At 45.0% G+C, this 18195-nt stretch overlaps 1 protein-coding gene across 1 annotated transcript; it reads left to right on the top strand.

The window, feature by feature from the left end:
• The first annotated feature begins 461 nt into the window (after nt 1-461).
• Nucleotides 462-15497, top strand: CAVIN4 (caveolae associated protein 4). The gene is made up of 2 exons (XM_032220455.1): nt 462-869; nt 14856-15497. The coding sequence occupies exons 1-2, from the start codon at nt 462-464 to the stop codon at nt 15495-15497; spliced, it is 1050 nt and encodes a 349-aa protein (XP_032076346.1).
• The last annotated feature ends 2698 nt before the right edge of the window (nt 15498-18195 follow it).

The following is an 18195-nucleotide window of genomic DNA, read 5'->3' as shown; positions in this document are numbered from 1 at the left end:
ATTTCAATTGTCAAAAGTCTGTTAGAACGCATCGATCCTCTCCCTACCACCTGAACGCAAGAAAAAAAAAAGATAATTTAAAATTAAAACAGGAGCAACGTGGATTTTAATAGACTGTGGGTTCGTTCTTTGCTATATTGTTTACTGTTTCTAGATTAACCCAGATAAGTTTATTGGTTATAGGAATGTGCTTCTTTCAGTGCATGTTCATTTCCCAGTGTGCTGCTTCCTAATTTTAGAGGGTTCATATTACAGGGAGGCATTTGAACAATCAGGCGTGGCTATTTTGTGGGTATAAATATTGACAAGAGTCTTGGGGTGGAGTTTCAGATCCTGCTTTTGAACATTCCCTTAAAGACAGCTGTCGAGCAACCTTCTGGCATCAGTGCCAGGATTGTCCCACTGAGGTTTGAACGGCTGTTATATTTCAACTCCCGTAGACTGATCTGAAGACGGGCACTATGGATCATCGTGCAACCCTGGAAATCGATAAAATCCACCCAAATCGCCAGTCGAGCATCGCGGATGATGAAGAAGAACAAGATGCTGCGTTTACCATCGTCAGAGTCCTGGACAAGGTAGCCACTATCGTAGACAGCGTGCAGGCCAGCCAAAAACGGATTGAGCAGCGCCACAGAGAAATGGAAGACGCCATCAAGACCATCCAGATTGACATTCTAAAGCTGGCTCAGGCCCATGGCAACACAGGATACACAGTTAACAAGCTGTTGGAGAAAACACGCAAAGTTAGCGCTCGGGTCAAAGAAGTCAGAGCCCGAGTAGAGAGGCAGAATGTTAATGTGCAGAAGGTGGAGACCAAGCAGGAAGAAATGCTGAGGAAAAACAAGTTTCGTGTTGTCATTTACCAGGTAAACGGGTTTTTTTTAAAACACCTGCTGTTATCTGCTATTGCAACTTCCCACTATCTGGTTTGCTTAACAATGCAAAGCATGTTGTTGTTTTTTTAAAGCCCTCTCCATCTCAAAATGTGTTAATGCTTGTGGTTTCCAGCATTGATTTTTTTGCTTCTGAATGTGCTGGAGGCTTGAATCCACTGGTGGCAAAGGCAGGCAGTCTATTATTAGTTTGGGAAGTCTCTCAGCCAGCCAACATAAGATTAAGTGTAGATCAGCGAGACTATGTATTGCATCTGTGAAAGGCAATCTGAGGCAGGCAGTTGGGTATCATGACTAGTATTCCAGGCGTGACTGTCGTCCCTGTTATTTTTTCAGGGGGTTAAGTAGAGAATTCAGCCTCAGCAATTCTTTGCACAGTATAGTGCTTTCATTAATTATGCGGTATTCCCCCCTCCTTAAGAGCCGAGTTGTGTTATCTTTGCTAACCAATTGCCTTTAATATAAGTATCCTATCCCTCCGCTGTTTTTCTATGCAACAGTTTGCTTCCAAATTCCCTTTCCCACAAAGAAATATATATATATATATTTGCCTAAAACAAAAAAACAAAATCTGGCACTTAAATGGACATCTCAAAATAAGGTGGGGAAATAAAGTTCATTGCCTTCCAAATTCATTTGGAAAAGAAGTGAATGATTCTTGCGTTAAATTAATTTTTTTGTTCAGAATGGTTCTGTCCCAATCAAAGTGTTTTTTTTTGTGCATAACACTGATTTTGTATGCTCTGTCCAAATAATTAATATTGTGCTTAGTTGCAGGGGCATTGAAATTGCAAATGCAGTAGTGTGCTTAAGAATCCCAATCCCGTTAGAGAGTCAGGCTTCTTCCTTCTCCTTAAGGTCATCAGTTATTTCATTGTTTTCACTTTTAGCCATTGGAATATTATATTCCTTTCAATGAATAACAACTGCAGTGGGAAAATATTGCTGTTTCATTTATCAAAATTCTTGAAGATACATGAAATGCTTTCATTTGTGTGATTTTTTTAATACTCTGAGGAAGTTGACATACCACAGTCATGAAAATTGATGTGCGCATTGGAAAGAATAGTGGACAGAAATAGAGGTGGGTTGCTCCTGGTTCGGCCTGGAGTGGGCGAACTGGTAGTGGCGGTGGCAGGAGGCTCTGCCCGCCCACCCGGATGCTTCTGCCTCATGTGTGTGCATACGAGCGAACTGGTAGCGCCGGGATTTGCAACCTATCTCTGGGCAGAATCCAATCTAAATATTTTTCAGCTACAATTCATTTGGTGCAGTGAGCCCTGTTCAGGGTGGGTTTCTCGCCCCATTCCAACCGGTTCGGTTGGAATGGGGCCGGCGGCGTCCTCATGCATGTGCGCAGTGCACGCATGCGTACTAGTGTCTGTAGCTGCTCCTGGAGGATCGCGCAGGCGCTGTATGCGTCCTGCGCATGCGTGGAAGCGCAGAACTCATCAAAACGGGTAAGGCGGGCGGGCGGGTGGGCCCTTCGCCGTTCCCGGAAGTTACTTATTTCCGGGTTCGCCGACCAACCGGTTCGCGGGGACCGCCGCGAACGGTTGAAAACCCATCCCTGGCCCTGTTGAACTCATGTTTTTTTCAAAATGAGAATTATAGATGCTTGTGTAAATGCTTCCTTAAAAAATGAAAAAAAATTTTTTTTAGCAATCCTTACTTTTGGCCAGATTGTTCCTGTGAGTGCACTGAAATCATGATAATTATTATTCCCAGATAAGCCAGTTTATAAAAGAACATCAAACTTTGGCTGTCATGTTTCAGTATGGGGAAAAAAAAATCATCCTGCATTACTTTTTGCTTTTATTTTTATTGTGGATGGTATGGTTCACTTATAAAAGCAACGAATTCTAGTCTTAGGTACATTTATGTGCCTCTTGCACATATGGGTTTTGATGCTGTAACAGTGGAACTTAATAAATTATGTAAATGTATATTCATTCTCTGAATTATGCTAGCATGTGTTGATTATAAAATTTAGAAATGTCACCTCTAGTTATGTCTGTTCTTCATAGAGCAAGATCTAATATTCAGGAAGCAGAATTAATCATCGCGAGATAGGGTATAAATAGCCAAGTGGCTGAATGGTCCCTCGGCTTAGCTAGGCTTAGCAATATGTTTGCATTTTCCATAATGTTTAGCATATGCTCCAACTCAACAAAGCACAAAATTGTACCAAAACACAGAAGAATACTGGATAGAGAGTTGATTAATATCGAAAGCACTTTGGCCAAAAGTGATTGATCATCATTGAATATGGGGTTTGGTGGAAACCAGCAAACATCATCCTTAATTGCCAATTGATTGATAATTCTCTCCTTCCTCCAAGAGATTTAGTTGGACAATTGGTCAACAATCTTACTACATTGACAAGAATATTGAATGTCACGTTGACTTAAATATTTAGATTTTTGTATAATGTGCAAGAGTTCAAACTCTTCAGGCTAAATTTTGCTTTGTTGTGATTTTAACAGAAGGCTTGAAAGAAGTTGTTTAGTATCATTGGAGAAAACGACAGTTGAGCTATTAATTGCGCTATAGTTAATAGCTTCCAAACAAACCAGGATTTAAAAGCCAGTATTAAGCAATAGTTTTATATTCTGCTCTGTTTGGGAGACATTGCTCTTATAGATAATTGGAAATTGACTATGACTTTCAAGCATAATTTTTTGAGTAAAGAAAGGGATATGAGAGTAAAGAAAGGGATATGATTTCAGATGATGGGAGATAGTCATTAATCTCCAGAACATCCATGCCTCCAGGCAGTAGTCAATGCCTCTTTGCAGGAGCCTTGAATGAGGCTTAATTTAAATAGTATAGGATCTATCTTCAACCTCTTTGAGGGAAGATTATTGGGACATATGAAAGTCAGATTTTAGACTATGTTATGAGCTCCAAATCATATTGGCTAGCCCATGGATCATCTATGGCAGAGCTTGAAATAGGAAGCGTATGATAGCCTTATCTTACCAGATTTCAATAGCAATCTTTTTGGGTTGGTCTTGAGATCCCATACTCTGATGATTCTATTTCTTGAAGTGAGTGGTTCAGTGGTGGGTTTCAAAAATTGTTTGAACCTACTCTGTGGGTGTGGCCTCCTTTGTGGGAGTGGCTTGCCATCCATGTGACCGGATGGGAGTGGTTTGCCGCCCATGTGACCGGATATGGTGATGCCGATGACACTTGTCAGAACCACCTTAAATTACCTCACACACAGGCACTGGCATGCATAAGAATACGATGTAAACTTGTTTTTAAAAGGCATCTTTGGTTTGCGTTAAAACAACCTCAACACACGCAATGTTCTGATGTACCACAAACGCAGTAGTCATCCTTACCTTTCACAGAGGCACTGAGTTTATAAACATGAGCATGATAGTGTAGAATAATCATATCCAAGGACCAGTGGTGGGTTTCAAAATTTTTTGGAACCTCTTCTGTAGGTGTGGCCTGCTTTCCGGGTCCACTGGTGGAACCTCTTCTAACCGGTTCGGTAGATTTGACCAACCGGTTCTACCGAATAGGTGCAAACTGGTAGGAACCTACCTCTGGAGTGGTTGTAACTGAGGTGGGTGAAGAAAGGCTGGGTCTTAGAGCCACACCAGTAGAAGCTGTTTTAGTATTTTCTGTGTCCTATTAAAATCTCTGTGATGTCCCTGAAAGAAGTAAACTGCCAGTTGGAGGTATCAGTGAGGTGATAATTACTCCATTGGGAATCTCTACAGCAGGTTGAATGGAGAATGCGATGGTTGTTCTAAACTCCTGGCAGGATGATGGCGCGGTCCGGGGAGAAAGAGGATCAGTTGCACCCTGAGCAAAATACTGGTTCTTTTAGTCCCACTATAGTCCAGTCTAAAAAATCAACCCCACAGAAGGCTGTGAAACTAAATATAATAATAAAACATGCAAGTCTTATTGTGTTGTAAAGGTAGTTTTCCACTCACAGTCCCAATTGGGACCGAATCTCCATCACTAAATATTGCAATCTTGTCGCTAAGCAAGTCATGCTGATTTTTACAATCTTTTTTTTTTTTGCCACGGTTGTTAAATGAATCACATGGCGATTAAGCGAATCCAGTTTCCCCCACTGACTTTGTTGGAAGCCCCTGGAAAAGTTTTGATGGCAATTCCTTGACCTGGGGCTGCTGCAACCGTTGTAAATACATGTGAGTTGCCAAGCACCCATTTGGCTCACATGACCCTGGGGATGCTACAAACAGTCTTATGTGCGAGGACTGGTTATAAGCCACTTTTTTCAGTACTGTTATAACTTGAATGGCTATTAAACAAATGGTCGCAAAACAAGGACTTACTTCTTCTTTTAGTTCTGCGACTTTGGAAGATATCTGACTGAACCACTTTAAAATGTTAACTCGATGTTCTGGACTTAAACCATGTTTACTACTTATAACCTGGCAACAAAGCTTACATATTTCTATCAATGTCATCTTCCTTGGTCTCTACATTTGAGAGGCCTGATCAGAGGTGGGTTCCTGCCAGTTCGCACCAGTTCGGTAGAACCGGTTTGTCAAATCTACCGAACCGGTTAGAAGAGGTTCCACCAGTGGACCCGGAAAGCAGGCCACACCTACAGAAGAGGTTCCAAAAATTGTTGAAACCCACCACACACACACATATACACAAGCTCACAGAGAGAGAGAGAAAGAGAAAGAGAAAGGAAGAAAGAATAAGAAAAAAAGAAAGAAAAAAGTGAGAGATGAAAGAAAAAAAGGAAAAAGGGACAGAGAAACAAAAGGAAGGAGAGAGAGAGAGAGAGAGAAAACACATGGTCAGCAAGCCACTCCACCAGGTCACATGGCCGGCAAGCCACTCCCTCAAAGGAGGGCCACACCCACAGAGTAGGTTAAAAAAAATTTGAAACCCATTACTGGGCCTGATGCTTCTGGAATAGTACCAGCTTTGTCTCTCAGTTGACTTCTGGTCCCAAGCAGAATCCAGGGTGATAACCTGTGCTGCTCATGGACTCAACATCCTGCAAGAAGAGCAATTGGAAACCATACTCTCAGCTTTAGCTGATGTATTAAGGAACAGCCTTATCAACTATCTTACTGTAATTCAGGCTTCTGCCTTTCTCAAACACAATCTACTGCCCAATCTGAGCAAATGCTAAGCCACCTTCCCCATAAGGATTTTTAGGATTTTTTAGGATTTTATTGAGGATTTATATGCCGCCCTTTCCCTGAGGGGATCAGGGCGGCTTACAACAATGAGGGGAAGGGAGTGCAAGACAAGACTTAAAAGAAAAAGAATCGTGAATAAAAGAAAATTATCCATAAAAACACAACATTCACTCAACATTCGGGCGGGGGTGAGAGTAATCCTATCCCCAGGCCTGACGGGATAGCCAGGTCTTGAGGGCTGTGCGGAAGGCCTGGACTGTGGTGAGGGTACGGATCTCCACGGGAGGTTGTTCCATAATGTCGGAGCTGCAACTGAGAAGGCTCTCCTCCGCGTAGTCGCCAGTCGGCACTGACTGGCGGATGGAATTCGGAGGAGGCCTACTCTGTGCGATCTGATGGGACGCAGGGAGGTAATTGGCAGGAGGCGGTCTCTCAAATAGTCAGATCCACTACCATGGAGCGCTTTATAGGTGGTAAGTAAGACCTTGAAGTGCACCCGACGATCAACAGGTAGCCAGCGCAGCTCACGGAGGATTGGTGTTATATGGGCGAACCGTGGTGCGCCCATGATCACTCGCGCGGGCCGCGTTCTGAACTAGCTGAAGTCGCCGGATGCTCTTCAAGGGCAGCCCCATGTAGAGCACATTGCAGTATTCCAGCCTAGAGATCACAAGGGCTCGAGTGACTGTTGTGAGAGCCTCCCGGTTCAGGTAGGGCCGCAACTGGCGCACCAGGCGAACCTGGGCAAATGCCCCCCTGGTCACAGCCGACAAGTGGTGGTTAAAACTCAGCTGTGGATCCAGGAGGACTCCCAAGTTGCGGACCCTGTCTGAGGGGTATAAATTTTGCCCCCCCAGCCTGATTGATGGAAACGTTAGCCAAATTTTTGGGAGGAAAACACAACAGCCACTCGGTCTTTTCCGGGTTGAGTACCAGTTTGTTAGCTCTCATCCAGTCTTTAACAGCCTCAAGGCCCCGGTTCATCACGTCCACCGCTTCATTGAGTTGGCACGGGGCGGACAGATACAACTGCGTATCGTCCGCATATTGATGGTACTTAATCCCGTGCCTCCGAATGATCTCGCCCAGCGGTTTCATGTATATGTTAAATAGCAGGGGGGACAGAACCGAGCCCTGCGGCACCCCATAGGTTAGGGGCCTCGGGGACGATCTCTCCCTCCCCACCAACACCGACTGCGACCTGTCCGAGAGGTAGGAGGAGAACCACTGTAAAACAGTGCCACCCACCACCCACCTCCCGCAGTCGTCGCAGAAGGATACCATGGTCGATGGTATCGAAAGCCGCTGAGAGGTCGAGGAGAACCAGGATGGACGCGTAGCCTCCATCTCTGGCTCTCCAGAGATCATCGGTCAATGCGACCAAAGCGGTTTCAGTGCTGTAACCGGGCCTGAAGCCAGACTGGAAGGGGTCAAGATAGTTAGCTTCCTCCAAGGTACGCTGAAGCTGTAAGGCCACCACCTTCTCAACAACCTTCCCCACAAAGGGGAGGTTGGAGACTGGACGATAGTTGTTAAGAACTGCTGGATCCAAGGACGGTTTCTTCAGGAGGGGCCTCACCACCGCCGCCTTAAGCGCGGTGGGGATGTGTCCCTCCCGAAGAGAGGCGGTAACAACCGCCTGGATCCAGCCTCGTGTCACCTCTCTGCTGTTGGCAGTCAGCCAAGAGGGACAGGGTCCAGTATACAGGTGGAGGAACTCACAGCTCGCATAGCCTTGTCCACATCCCCAGAGGCAACATCCTGAAACTCAACCCAGAGGTGGTCTACCAAATTATTCCCCTGTGTCCCGGCTGGATCTGCGGGGGTGGAGTCCAGTTCCGATCGAAACCGAGCAACTTTGTCCGCCAAGAACTGACTATATTCCTCAGCCTTACCCTGCAGGGGGTTCCCCGTCTCCCTCCTATTTAGGAGGGAGCGGGTTATCCTGAACAGGGCGGCTGGGCGAGACTCCGGCGGACGCTACCAAGGAGGCAATGTGTGATCTTTTGGCGGTTCTCAATGCCCAAATATACTCCTTGGTGCAAGCTGTCAACAGTGCTCGGTTCGATACGGACCTGTCGGACCTCCACAGGTGCTCTAGGCGTCTCCTCCGGCGCTTTATCTCGCGGAGCTCCTCGGTGAACCAAGGGGGTCTCCTCGAGCCGCTGACCCGGAGGGGCCGTAGTGGCGCAATTCGGTCCAGAGACTCTGATGCCGCCGAGTGCCAGGCCGCAGCAAGAGTCTCCGCCGAACTGTGGGCGAGAGCATCTGGAATGACCCCAAGCTCCGTCTGGAACCTAACAGGGTCCATCAGTCGCCTGGGGCGGAACCACCTGGTCGGTTCCTCCTCCCCACGGTGGGGGTTTGGCCTCCGGAAGTCTAGCCTCAGTAGGTAGTGGTCTGACCACGACAGGGGAATGGTCTCATTTCCCCTCAGACCAAGATCATAACTCCACTGCTCCGAGAGGAATACGAGGTCGAGTGTGTGTCCCGCCAAGTGGGTAGGGCCTCGGATTACCTGGGTCAGGCCCATGGCTGTCATGGAGGCCATGAACTCCTGCGCTCCGTCAGAGTGTTCACCGAGCGAAGGCAGATTGAAGTCCCCCAGAACCATCAGTCTAGGGAACTCAATTGCTAGCTCGGTTATTGACTCGAGGAGCGCAGGGAGGGCCGCTGCAACGCAGTTGGGAGGCAGGTACGTTAGCAGCAAACCCGCTTGACCCTTGAGGTCCACTTCACTAGTAGGGACTCACACCCGGCAAGCTCCGGAGCAGGGATCCTACGAGGGGCTAAAGACTCCCGGACTACAATAGCCACACCGCCACCCCTTCCCTGGGCTCTCGGCTGATGAAGCACCTGAAACCCGTCTGGGCACAGCTCTACGAGGGGGACTCCTCCCTCCGTGCCCAGCCATGTCTCAGTAATACATGCCAGGTCTGCCCCCTCGTCTACAATCAAGTCCCGGACGAGGGGAGCCTTATGAATAACAGACCTGGCATTTAGCGACAGCAGCCTGAGACCAGGGTCCTGATCGCTCACGCCATCTGACCTTGGAGTGGGACTCATAGGGCCAGAAGGAGGGATCTCTGCAATATAGCGAACCCTCCTTCCCCGATAATGGCCAGCCCTAAAGTCCCCGCCATATCTGCCTCTCCCTGTTATGACCGCAATGCTCCGACTCTCTCCTATGGGCATAATTCCCCCAACCACCCCAATGGCCCCCGCTTGCCCCGCCAGGTCCTCCGAATCAGGCATACTCTGACACTCACACAAACAGTCCCCACAATGTAATTAAAACACAAAAAGAATACAGCAATAATAGTACTAAAAGTGGGTCTTTCATACTAACTCATTCAGTCCCACGCACTCAACATACCCGTTTAAAATTGCGCAACACAGAATTTAAAATTATGAGTTCCAGAAGAGCCAGCCTCCCTTCCTCCAGTTCCAGAGAAATCCGAGGCCAAAGTCCAAGATCCGTATTCTATAAATAGTTGTAGATGGAGGGGGGGCAAAGCACAGGCCCCAGGTATCAGCCAGCACCAGCTTTGCAGTCTCACACCCTCCAAATCCAGATAAAGCGTGGAATAATAAACAATAACGGTCCATAGGAGATAAAACGGTAGTATGCAGGGGGGTATCTTATCTTCCCCCTCTCCTGGAGTCCTGGAACGGCCAGAGTCTAAATGTCCAAAGTCTACAGGTGACTGGAACCAGTTAGAAGGGGGAAAGGGGGGGTGCCAGCTTAGTGTCCAGTTTTTAAAACGCCAAGTTCCTGTCCCTGAAACTGCCATCCTCTATCACTTCTTTCCCCAAGCCAAATGCACCATAAGTATATATACCATAGATGTCAAAATGTTAAACAGATGGTCGTTGCTCACATTAGGTGTTCCAAAGTAGCAGTGGTAGCAAGTGGTGGAGAAGAGCAGTTGTTCCGGGCCAATGCGGTGGTCGCAGGGCCGGCAGTAAAGCTCGTGTTAAATAAGAACAAATAGGCAGGCAAACATGGCTCCGCAGTGGCAGGGGCAGACAAGGAAAGAAATTGTCCAAGCCACGGGAGGGATAAAAAGGAGAGGCTCCACGGTGAGAGAGGTAGGCACTAAAATACAGGATAGAGGAGGGGCGGGCGTTCAGGCGAGCTGTGATGGTGGTGGCTAAATTGCCGCTTAATTCGCTCGCCCAAGCCACAATAATTTCCTCCTCTTTACCACGATGGTGATGGTAACAATAAAGATGATAATAGCCAGTTTCAAATCCCCCAAGCTCACCGTTCCTTTTCTGGTTATAGATGAAAATCCAGGGTTCCTCTCCAAGCCCCACGCTGTTTAGATCTGAAAAGAACAGCGGGGGGGGGGGCAATCGTGAGAGCGAAAGCTCAGGCAGCCATTTTCCGTCCAATTCCCGCTGCCACCGTTCCGCTGCTCTAGGGCACCTTCCAGGACCAGGGCTCACCCGATAGGGCAGGCGACCACCAGGGGCTTCTAGGGCACCCAGGTATCCAGGATGTTAAAAGACGCCAGCCGTCCGCGTCTCGCCGCCGCCGCCGCCCTCACTCGATGAATCAGCTGTTAGGCCGCTCAGCTGTTAGGCGCAATGGAGGCTAAATTAAGCCTTCGGGAGCGATGTTTTTTTTAAAATTTCGTCCGGTCCTGGAGATTCTGAAGCTCTTAATCTCGCCCAGGCTCTTTCTGGAGACTTGCCCAATCTGAGCAAATGCTAAGCCACCTTCCCCATAATAGGTCTGATGGGAGCAGTCACAGAAGCAAGCATTCTCTGTGGGAGCTCCCCTCCTTTGGAATATCTTATTTCTTCTCCCTGATGCAAAGAAGTTTCCAAATCTTAGAGCCAGATGCAGGAGAATGCTGAGAAATGTAAGGCTCTGAATTTAAGCCGGAAAAACCTGTTGTAGAAAAAACAGGACACGCAAGCCAGCTCTTCAGGGAAGGAATAGTTTATTGCGCAAGTTCAGAGACAAAGGCCTGAACCACGAGTGACAGGCAGGAAATCCCTTATATAGTGTATCGCATTCAGATAAAGCCATCTGTTAGTTTTGGAAACACCCCTCAAGATTCGCCCTTAAGTTACAGCAATATTATGTCTACAGGAAGTTATATTACATAGTCAGCTAACGGAGCAGAGTAGCTCGTATTTTGAGGAAGTTAAATGTGTCTTCCAGACAGTCAAGCCAGCAAATACATTAAAATAGAGACTTTGCTTTAGCAGGTTTCATGTGCCGCTAACCCGTGTCTAACCGCACCATGTCCTAAAAGCAAACCTTTGCAATTTATATATATGAACAGTTAAAGCTTAATATCATGAGACCCTAGTTTGGTTCAGGCTTGAGGCCTACCTTGGTTCAGCCTGCTACCTCAAACCAGTTGCACAGGTATAAGTTAGGCCAGTGTTTCTCAACCTTGGTGACTTTAAGTCCTATGGACTTCAACTTCCAGAATCCCCCAGCCAGCATAGCTGAACTGGGGAATTCTGGGAGTTGAAGTCCACAGGACTTAAAGACACCAAGGTTGAGAAACACTGAGTTACGCAGTATCTGGGTTAATAGCAGTACTTATGAGCAGGATCTGGGTATCCCAGTAGACCACAGATTTAAGAATGAACTAACAACTGCCAAAAGAGCCAATGCAGTCTTGAGTGGCATCAATTGAAGTATGGTGTCAGGATCTTAGCAAGGGTTCCACCACAAAACCGCGCTCGACTAAACCGCGCTCGACTAAACCGCGTAACTGACGTCATCAACAGGGCGACAACAGCGCGGAGACAGAAGCACGCTGTAAACGCTAAACCTAAAATTAACTCCTAAACCTAACCTAACCCCCTACACCTAACCCTAAACCTAACCCTTAACCTAACCTAACCCTTAACCTAACCCTAAACCTAATCCTAACCCTTAACCTAACCCTAAACCTAACCCTTAACCTAACCCTAAACCTAATCCTAACCCTTAACCTAACCTAAACCTAACCCTTAACCTAACCCTAACCCTAACCTTAACCTAACCCTAAACCTAACCCTTAACCTAACCCTAACCCTTAACCTAACCCTAAACCTAACCCTTAACCTAACCCTAATCCTAACCCTTAACCTAACCCTTAACCTAACCCTAAACCTAACCCTAACCCTAACCCTAACCCTTAAACCTAACCTAAACCTAATCCTAACCCTTAACCTAACCCTAAACCTAACCCTAACCCTAACCCTAACCCTAACCCTAAACCTTAACCTAACCCTAAACCTAATCCTAACCCTTAACCTAACCCTAACCCTAACCCTTAACCTAACCCTAACCCTAACCCTTAACCTAACCCTAAACCTAACCCTTACCTTAAGTTGAATCGGCTTGCTTTCAAAGCGCTATTTAAAGCGCCCTTCTTTCTCTGCGCTGGCTGTTGTCGCCCTGTTGATGATGTCAGCGACGCGGTTTAATTGGGTGCGGCTTAGTCGAGCGTGGTTTTGACGGGTCACGCTTAGCAAGTGATAGTAACATTGTATGTTTGGCTGGTTGAACCACACCTGGAAAACTGATCAGTTCTGGTCACCATAATAGGGAAAAAAAGTGCTGAACTGGAACAAGTGCAAGGAATAACCACAAGAATGGTAAGGGGCTTGGAATTTCGAATAATTGGGAATTTGGTATGTTCAGCATAAAGAAAAGAAGACTAAGGGTAGACATGATAGCGGTCTTCCAATATATGAAGGGATATTAGTGGGAATATCCCGGTGCTAGTCGTTACTTTTAAAGCCCTACATCAGTGGTTCCCAAACTTGGCAACTTTAAGACTTGTGGACTTCAACTCCCAGAATTCTCCAGCCAGCTGGCTGGAGAATTCTGGGAGTTGAAGTCCACAAGTCTTAAAGTTGCCAAGTTTGGGAACCACTGCCCTACATGGTATCGGACCTGGCGACCTGAGAGACCGTGTCCTGCCAATTACCTCCCAGAGACCTATTAGATCGCACAGATTAGGCCTCCTCCGGATTCCATCTGCCGGTCAATGTTGGCTGGCGACCCCCCGGGGGAGGGCCTTCTCTGTAGCTGCTCCGGCCCTCTGGAACGATCTCCCCGTCGAGATCCAGGCCCTTACTACTCTTCCGGCCTTCTGTAAAGCGACCAAGACCTGGCTGTTCCGGCAGATCTGGGGCTGTTGAGTTATCCAGCCCCATTCTAAGTTATGAATGTTGTTGTAATTTTAAATTGTTGGTTTTTATATATATATATATCCCCCTTCCCTTTTTATTGTAAGCCGCCCGGAGTCTTCCGAGAGTGGGCGGCATACAAAACCAATAAATAATAAAAATAATAATAATAATGAGACTGAATTGACTCCCTGTAGCACCTGAGGGTACGACAAAAACCAGTGAATGGAAGTTTTAGAGATATTCAAACTTGAAATAAAGAATTGCCTGACTGTGAGAACCATTAGGGAATGGAACAACCTCCTTCCTGGAGTTGTAGATGGTCCACCAGTATAAGACTTAAAAATGGACAGCCATTTTCCTGATATGATGTGACAATCTGGGTAGGGGGTTGGACTAGAAGACAATTCTAGGCATAGACCAGGCAGTTTTGGAAAGCCACGAGAGGCTATTGTCAGTATGATATTTGGTTAGTGTGATATTTATGTTAATTTTTATATTACAGTAACTGTAATGTTTACTTGTTTACCTGCATGATATTATAACCGCTCTTTATGTACACAGTTTCTTGTGTATACATTGAAGCAATATATTCACTTTCTAAATACATTAAAAATTTCTCCCAAGTCTTTCTACTGCCACATTTGCATCTCTCTTCGAGATCTGGAACTATACAAGACTCTCCTAGGGAAAGATGATTCTCTTTCAGATATAGAGATCAAACAGGATATTTTCAGGACATGTTACTCTTTTATAAATCAATCTGCAGCCTTTTGGTGATCTGGACCAGGGGTGGTATCCACTTACCTTCCCTACCGGTTTGCAAATGTGAGCGTGTGCAGATCCTTCCGTGCATGCACTTTTGACGAAAAAAAATGGCCTAAATGGGACGCCATAGAACCTGGTGCGGGTGGGCGGAGCCACCCGCGATTTCCGCTACCAGTTCAGGCAATCCGGTTTGAACCGGTAGAATACCACTTCTGATCTGAACACTGCTAGAATGTCACCTTTAGAAATCCAAGCCTTCTTGCTCTATTTTTCTCCATAGGCACAATCCCACTAGGTGTCCTTTTGGTGATGATTGTGATTACTTGCCCATCTTTATTCTCCATATATTCTTGAACTTGGTTCTATACCCCAACTCTACAGTTTTCCAGGGTAGCTGTACCGAAAACAACAAAGGTTGAAACAGACAAAACTGTTTTTAATTAATCATGAATGGTCTATCAAAGGTATACTGCCCATAAGGTGTGTGTATGTGTGTGGACTAACATTTATTTATAAAAGACTCATTATGCTACAAAGACTCATCAGGATTTCTTCTTGACCATGGTTTAAATCTGGTCTCAAATCTTGTTAATAGTAATTAACACTGTTAAATAGGAAAGAGCAATAAAGTTTAAGAATATGATTGTGCTTAATTTCTTATTAATGGTATGGTCTGCATTAACCCCTAACAAAAATTAGAAAGTTATTTGGACAGGGACAGCACAACAATAATGATTGGCCTTATGCTATTGAATCTTTGTGAATGTTCTGAAAAATTTAGCATAAAGTAGAATGACTGAAGCAACAAATATCTGGAATTTTCTAAATTCACTTTTGAGCTGTTTTTGAGAAGTGTGATAGAGACGTAACATTGTGCTCTTACTTGTAGGAAGACATTCAGTGCCCATCTTCTCTGACCGTTGTCAAAGACCGGACACAAGGGGAAAGCACCGAAGATGCCTTCTGCCCACCTGATGATCTCTCTTCTGATGAGGAGTATTACATAGAAGAAAGCCGAACAGCCCGTTTTAAGAAATTGGGGATGAGGCGCATCAACGTCATCAAAAAAGCATTTTCAAGAGAGAACCTTCAGAAAACAAGGCAAAATTTTGGCAATAAGGTGGATAGGCTTCGTACTCGAATAGTAACACCTGAGAGAAGGGAACGAATAAGGCAGTCGGGAGAGAGGCTGAGACAGACTGGGATACGGTTCAAGAAAAACATTGCCAATGCAGCACCAACGAAGAAGAATTTGAAAAAGAACAGGAAAACTACAGAGCAACCTACTGATGGCCAACAAGGAACTCAAGAATCCGGCACTGAAACAGCAACAGAAAGTAGGGAAGCCGAACCCACCACCGAGGAAATTTCCTACACTGAAGTGATAATGAAAGTGAAGAAGGACAAAGGGGACGGATCAAAACACCTTTCTCAGGCAGACGAGAACGCAATGGTGCCTCCTGAGAAGAACCTGATCAAACCAGAGATGAAAGAGGACGCCCTTTTATTGGATCTAAAGCAGCCTGTTTAAATGGCAAACATCTGCTGGTGAGGTGGTGTCACCGTGGCAGGGAAAGAGCAATTCCTTTCATGTTGGAGGTGTAGTCATGCTGCCTGAAGTATTGCATGTTGCAGAAAGTTTGGGGCCCAGCCCAAGGTTTCTATTTGGACATGCCAAATTGGTCAGTTGGATTTATCAGCCAACCCACCAAACCAACCAGCATGTATGAAGACATTTTTTTTCCCTACCTTGGTTGTTCAAATGTATTTTTTTCCTAAAACTTCCATTATCCCCATTCTTACTATGGGTTATTGGTACTTTGTAGGGGGCCTGGTTGGAGGAAGTTGTGGTAGGTAGGACTCTTCTCAGCATTTCCCAATATTTTACAGGAAAGACAGTAATGGCAAGACTTCTGCTATCCTACACATGCTACCCTACACTCTTTGCCTGATGATTGATAAGCTCTTCTGGACAATCTGCAACCACAAGGGAAAATTGTTATCTATATGTAAATAGATGTGCTTGGATTAAATTACAGAAGAGAACAGATCAGTATATGTGTGTGAGTGTGTGTACACACACACAAACACGCAAACACTCTTCTTTTACACACAATGGGTGCATCTTTATCACCTGATGATTCTCTGCTAATAATAAACCATTTTTTAACATGCATGCAAATTGCCATCTACCCTAAACAGGTACATTTCAGCATTAAAAGGTGATAGAAACACCCTCTCCCCGATTTTATGATCTTAATTTCTCAACAAGTTTCTTCTCTTTTTATTTTTATGTACAGTAAGAAACTACAAAAATTAAATCTCATTATTTGACTTATAAGAGATATCCGGCTGTTGCATAAAGTAGGTAAATTGTGGGCATGAACAAATCCATTAACTGTTTCTCCCTCTGCCCCCTATACTTTTATTCAAACAGGGTTCTCCCCGCAATCCCGAGGTAAAGAGCCGAGGTGGCGCAGTGGTTAGGGTGCAGTACTGCAGGCCACTTCAGCTGACTGCTATCTGCAGTTCAGCGGTTCAAATCTCACCGGCTCAAAGTTGACTCAGCCTTCCATCCTTCCGAGGTGGGTGAAATGAGGACCCAGACTGTGGGGGCAATATGCTGACTCTGTAAACCGCTTAGAGAGGGCTGAAAGCCCTATGAAGCGGTATGTAAGTCTAACTGCTATTGCTATTTTTCCATATAGGTTTGTTGGAGAAAGTTGATTATGATAAACTGCAGAGAATCCGATTTCTTTGCAAAATATGCAGAGGCAAAATACGGCAAGAACTCTAGCTAAGAATGTAGCAGAGCTTCAGGAGCTTCAACTTTGCCCCACCTGGAAAAGATCATTAGGATCTTGCTCATAAATAGTGAGTAGCTTGTAGACTGGCCATTCTGTGAATGAAAGGGCTCCTTTCACTTAGTAGGAATCAGCATAAATTGGTCTCTGGAGGGAGAACACGCAGGAGTCATGGTATCCTAAACCACCAATGCTTTTGAGTGGCTTGTTGGTTTATTCAACCAATGTATATTCTATTCTGTTTCAGAGGCTTGTAATCAGATAGTATTGTGTGAGATCCTTTGAATGAAAAAATAAAATAAAAAATAAGTCTGTAACAGGCCTGTTTGTAAATGTTATTCTTTTAGTTGCATCAGTATAAGAGAACTTGCCTCAACTTTAGCATATTCATTGCAACGTAAAAAACAACAGAATTGGTGCTTTTATAGAGCTTCTGCAGAATCTCCAGGTGCTCATTAATGACCCGAGTTAATGACCTTTAAATAAGGTAGTTTTCTGTCAACTCTCGAAGACTTTGCTCAGAATAGCCCACTACGATGCAGTTTCTTAATCTGCTTCCATTTTATAGTTTCAACACTGATGACATACTTTTTTCCCTAAAATTTGCTATACTCTGCAGATTGTAATGATGTTGACCTTTGCCAAATGCTTATGCTTTCTGATTATCATCTACCTCAGTATAAACATGAGATATTATCTTTTTGAGCGTTCTAAAAATTATTATTTTTTTCAATCATATTTAATAGAAAAAATATGCTTATCTTCTGCTCCTTCTCCTGGCCAAAGTTTTTCAGGACACTGTTTCCCATGACCAACATATTTTCTGCTTAAAGGTCTGGTATTTTTTAGCTTCTCGAGTACCCGGTAACAGCATTTAACTTTCGGAGCCAAGGAGTAGTAGTTGTAAGGAAGTAATGCTACACTTTACATTCAGTGGTTCAACAATTTCAAAGTGGATTAGTGTTTCCAGATTGAGATGGGTGACTTAACTGCAGTGGAAGGCACAAGAGGCAGACTGTATAAGGAGAAAGCTGTTTCATATGTACTGTATGTTTCTACACACTGTAAAAATAAGAATGGTACCAAATAAAAAAGAATGTGTAACTTATGTTAGACAGAATGTGTGGTAATTATTTCCCAAACGGCTGACTTTGTGGGTAGTTTAGGTTTCATTAAGGATCAAAGATTTCCCAGGTTATTGTTACTTTTGCTACAGAGAATAGAATGAACTATAAACTATAAAAGGACAAAAAAAAAACCCAATTCCTTATGTACATATTAGCAATAGCAATAGCAGTTAGACTTATATACCGCTTCATAGGGCTTTCAGCCCTCTCTAAGCGGTTTACAGAGTCAGCATATTGCCCCCAGAGTCTGGATCCTCATTTCACCCACCTTGGAAGGATGGAAGGCTGAGTCAACCTT

Source organism: Thamnophis elegans, chromosome 6 (assembly GCF_009769535.1).
Source record: "Thamnophis elegans isolate rThaEle1 chromosome 6, rThaEle1.pri, whole genome shotgun sequence".
Taxonomy (NCBI): domain Eukaryota; kingdom Metazoa; phylum Chordata; class Lepidosauria; order Squamata; family Colubridae; genus Thamnophis; species Thamnophis elegans.
Note: the sequence above shows the minus strand (reverse complement) of the source record. Positions and strands in the feature narration are given on the sequence as shown.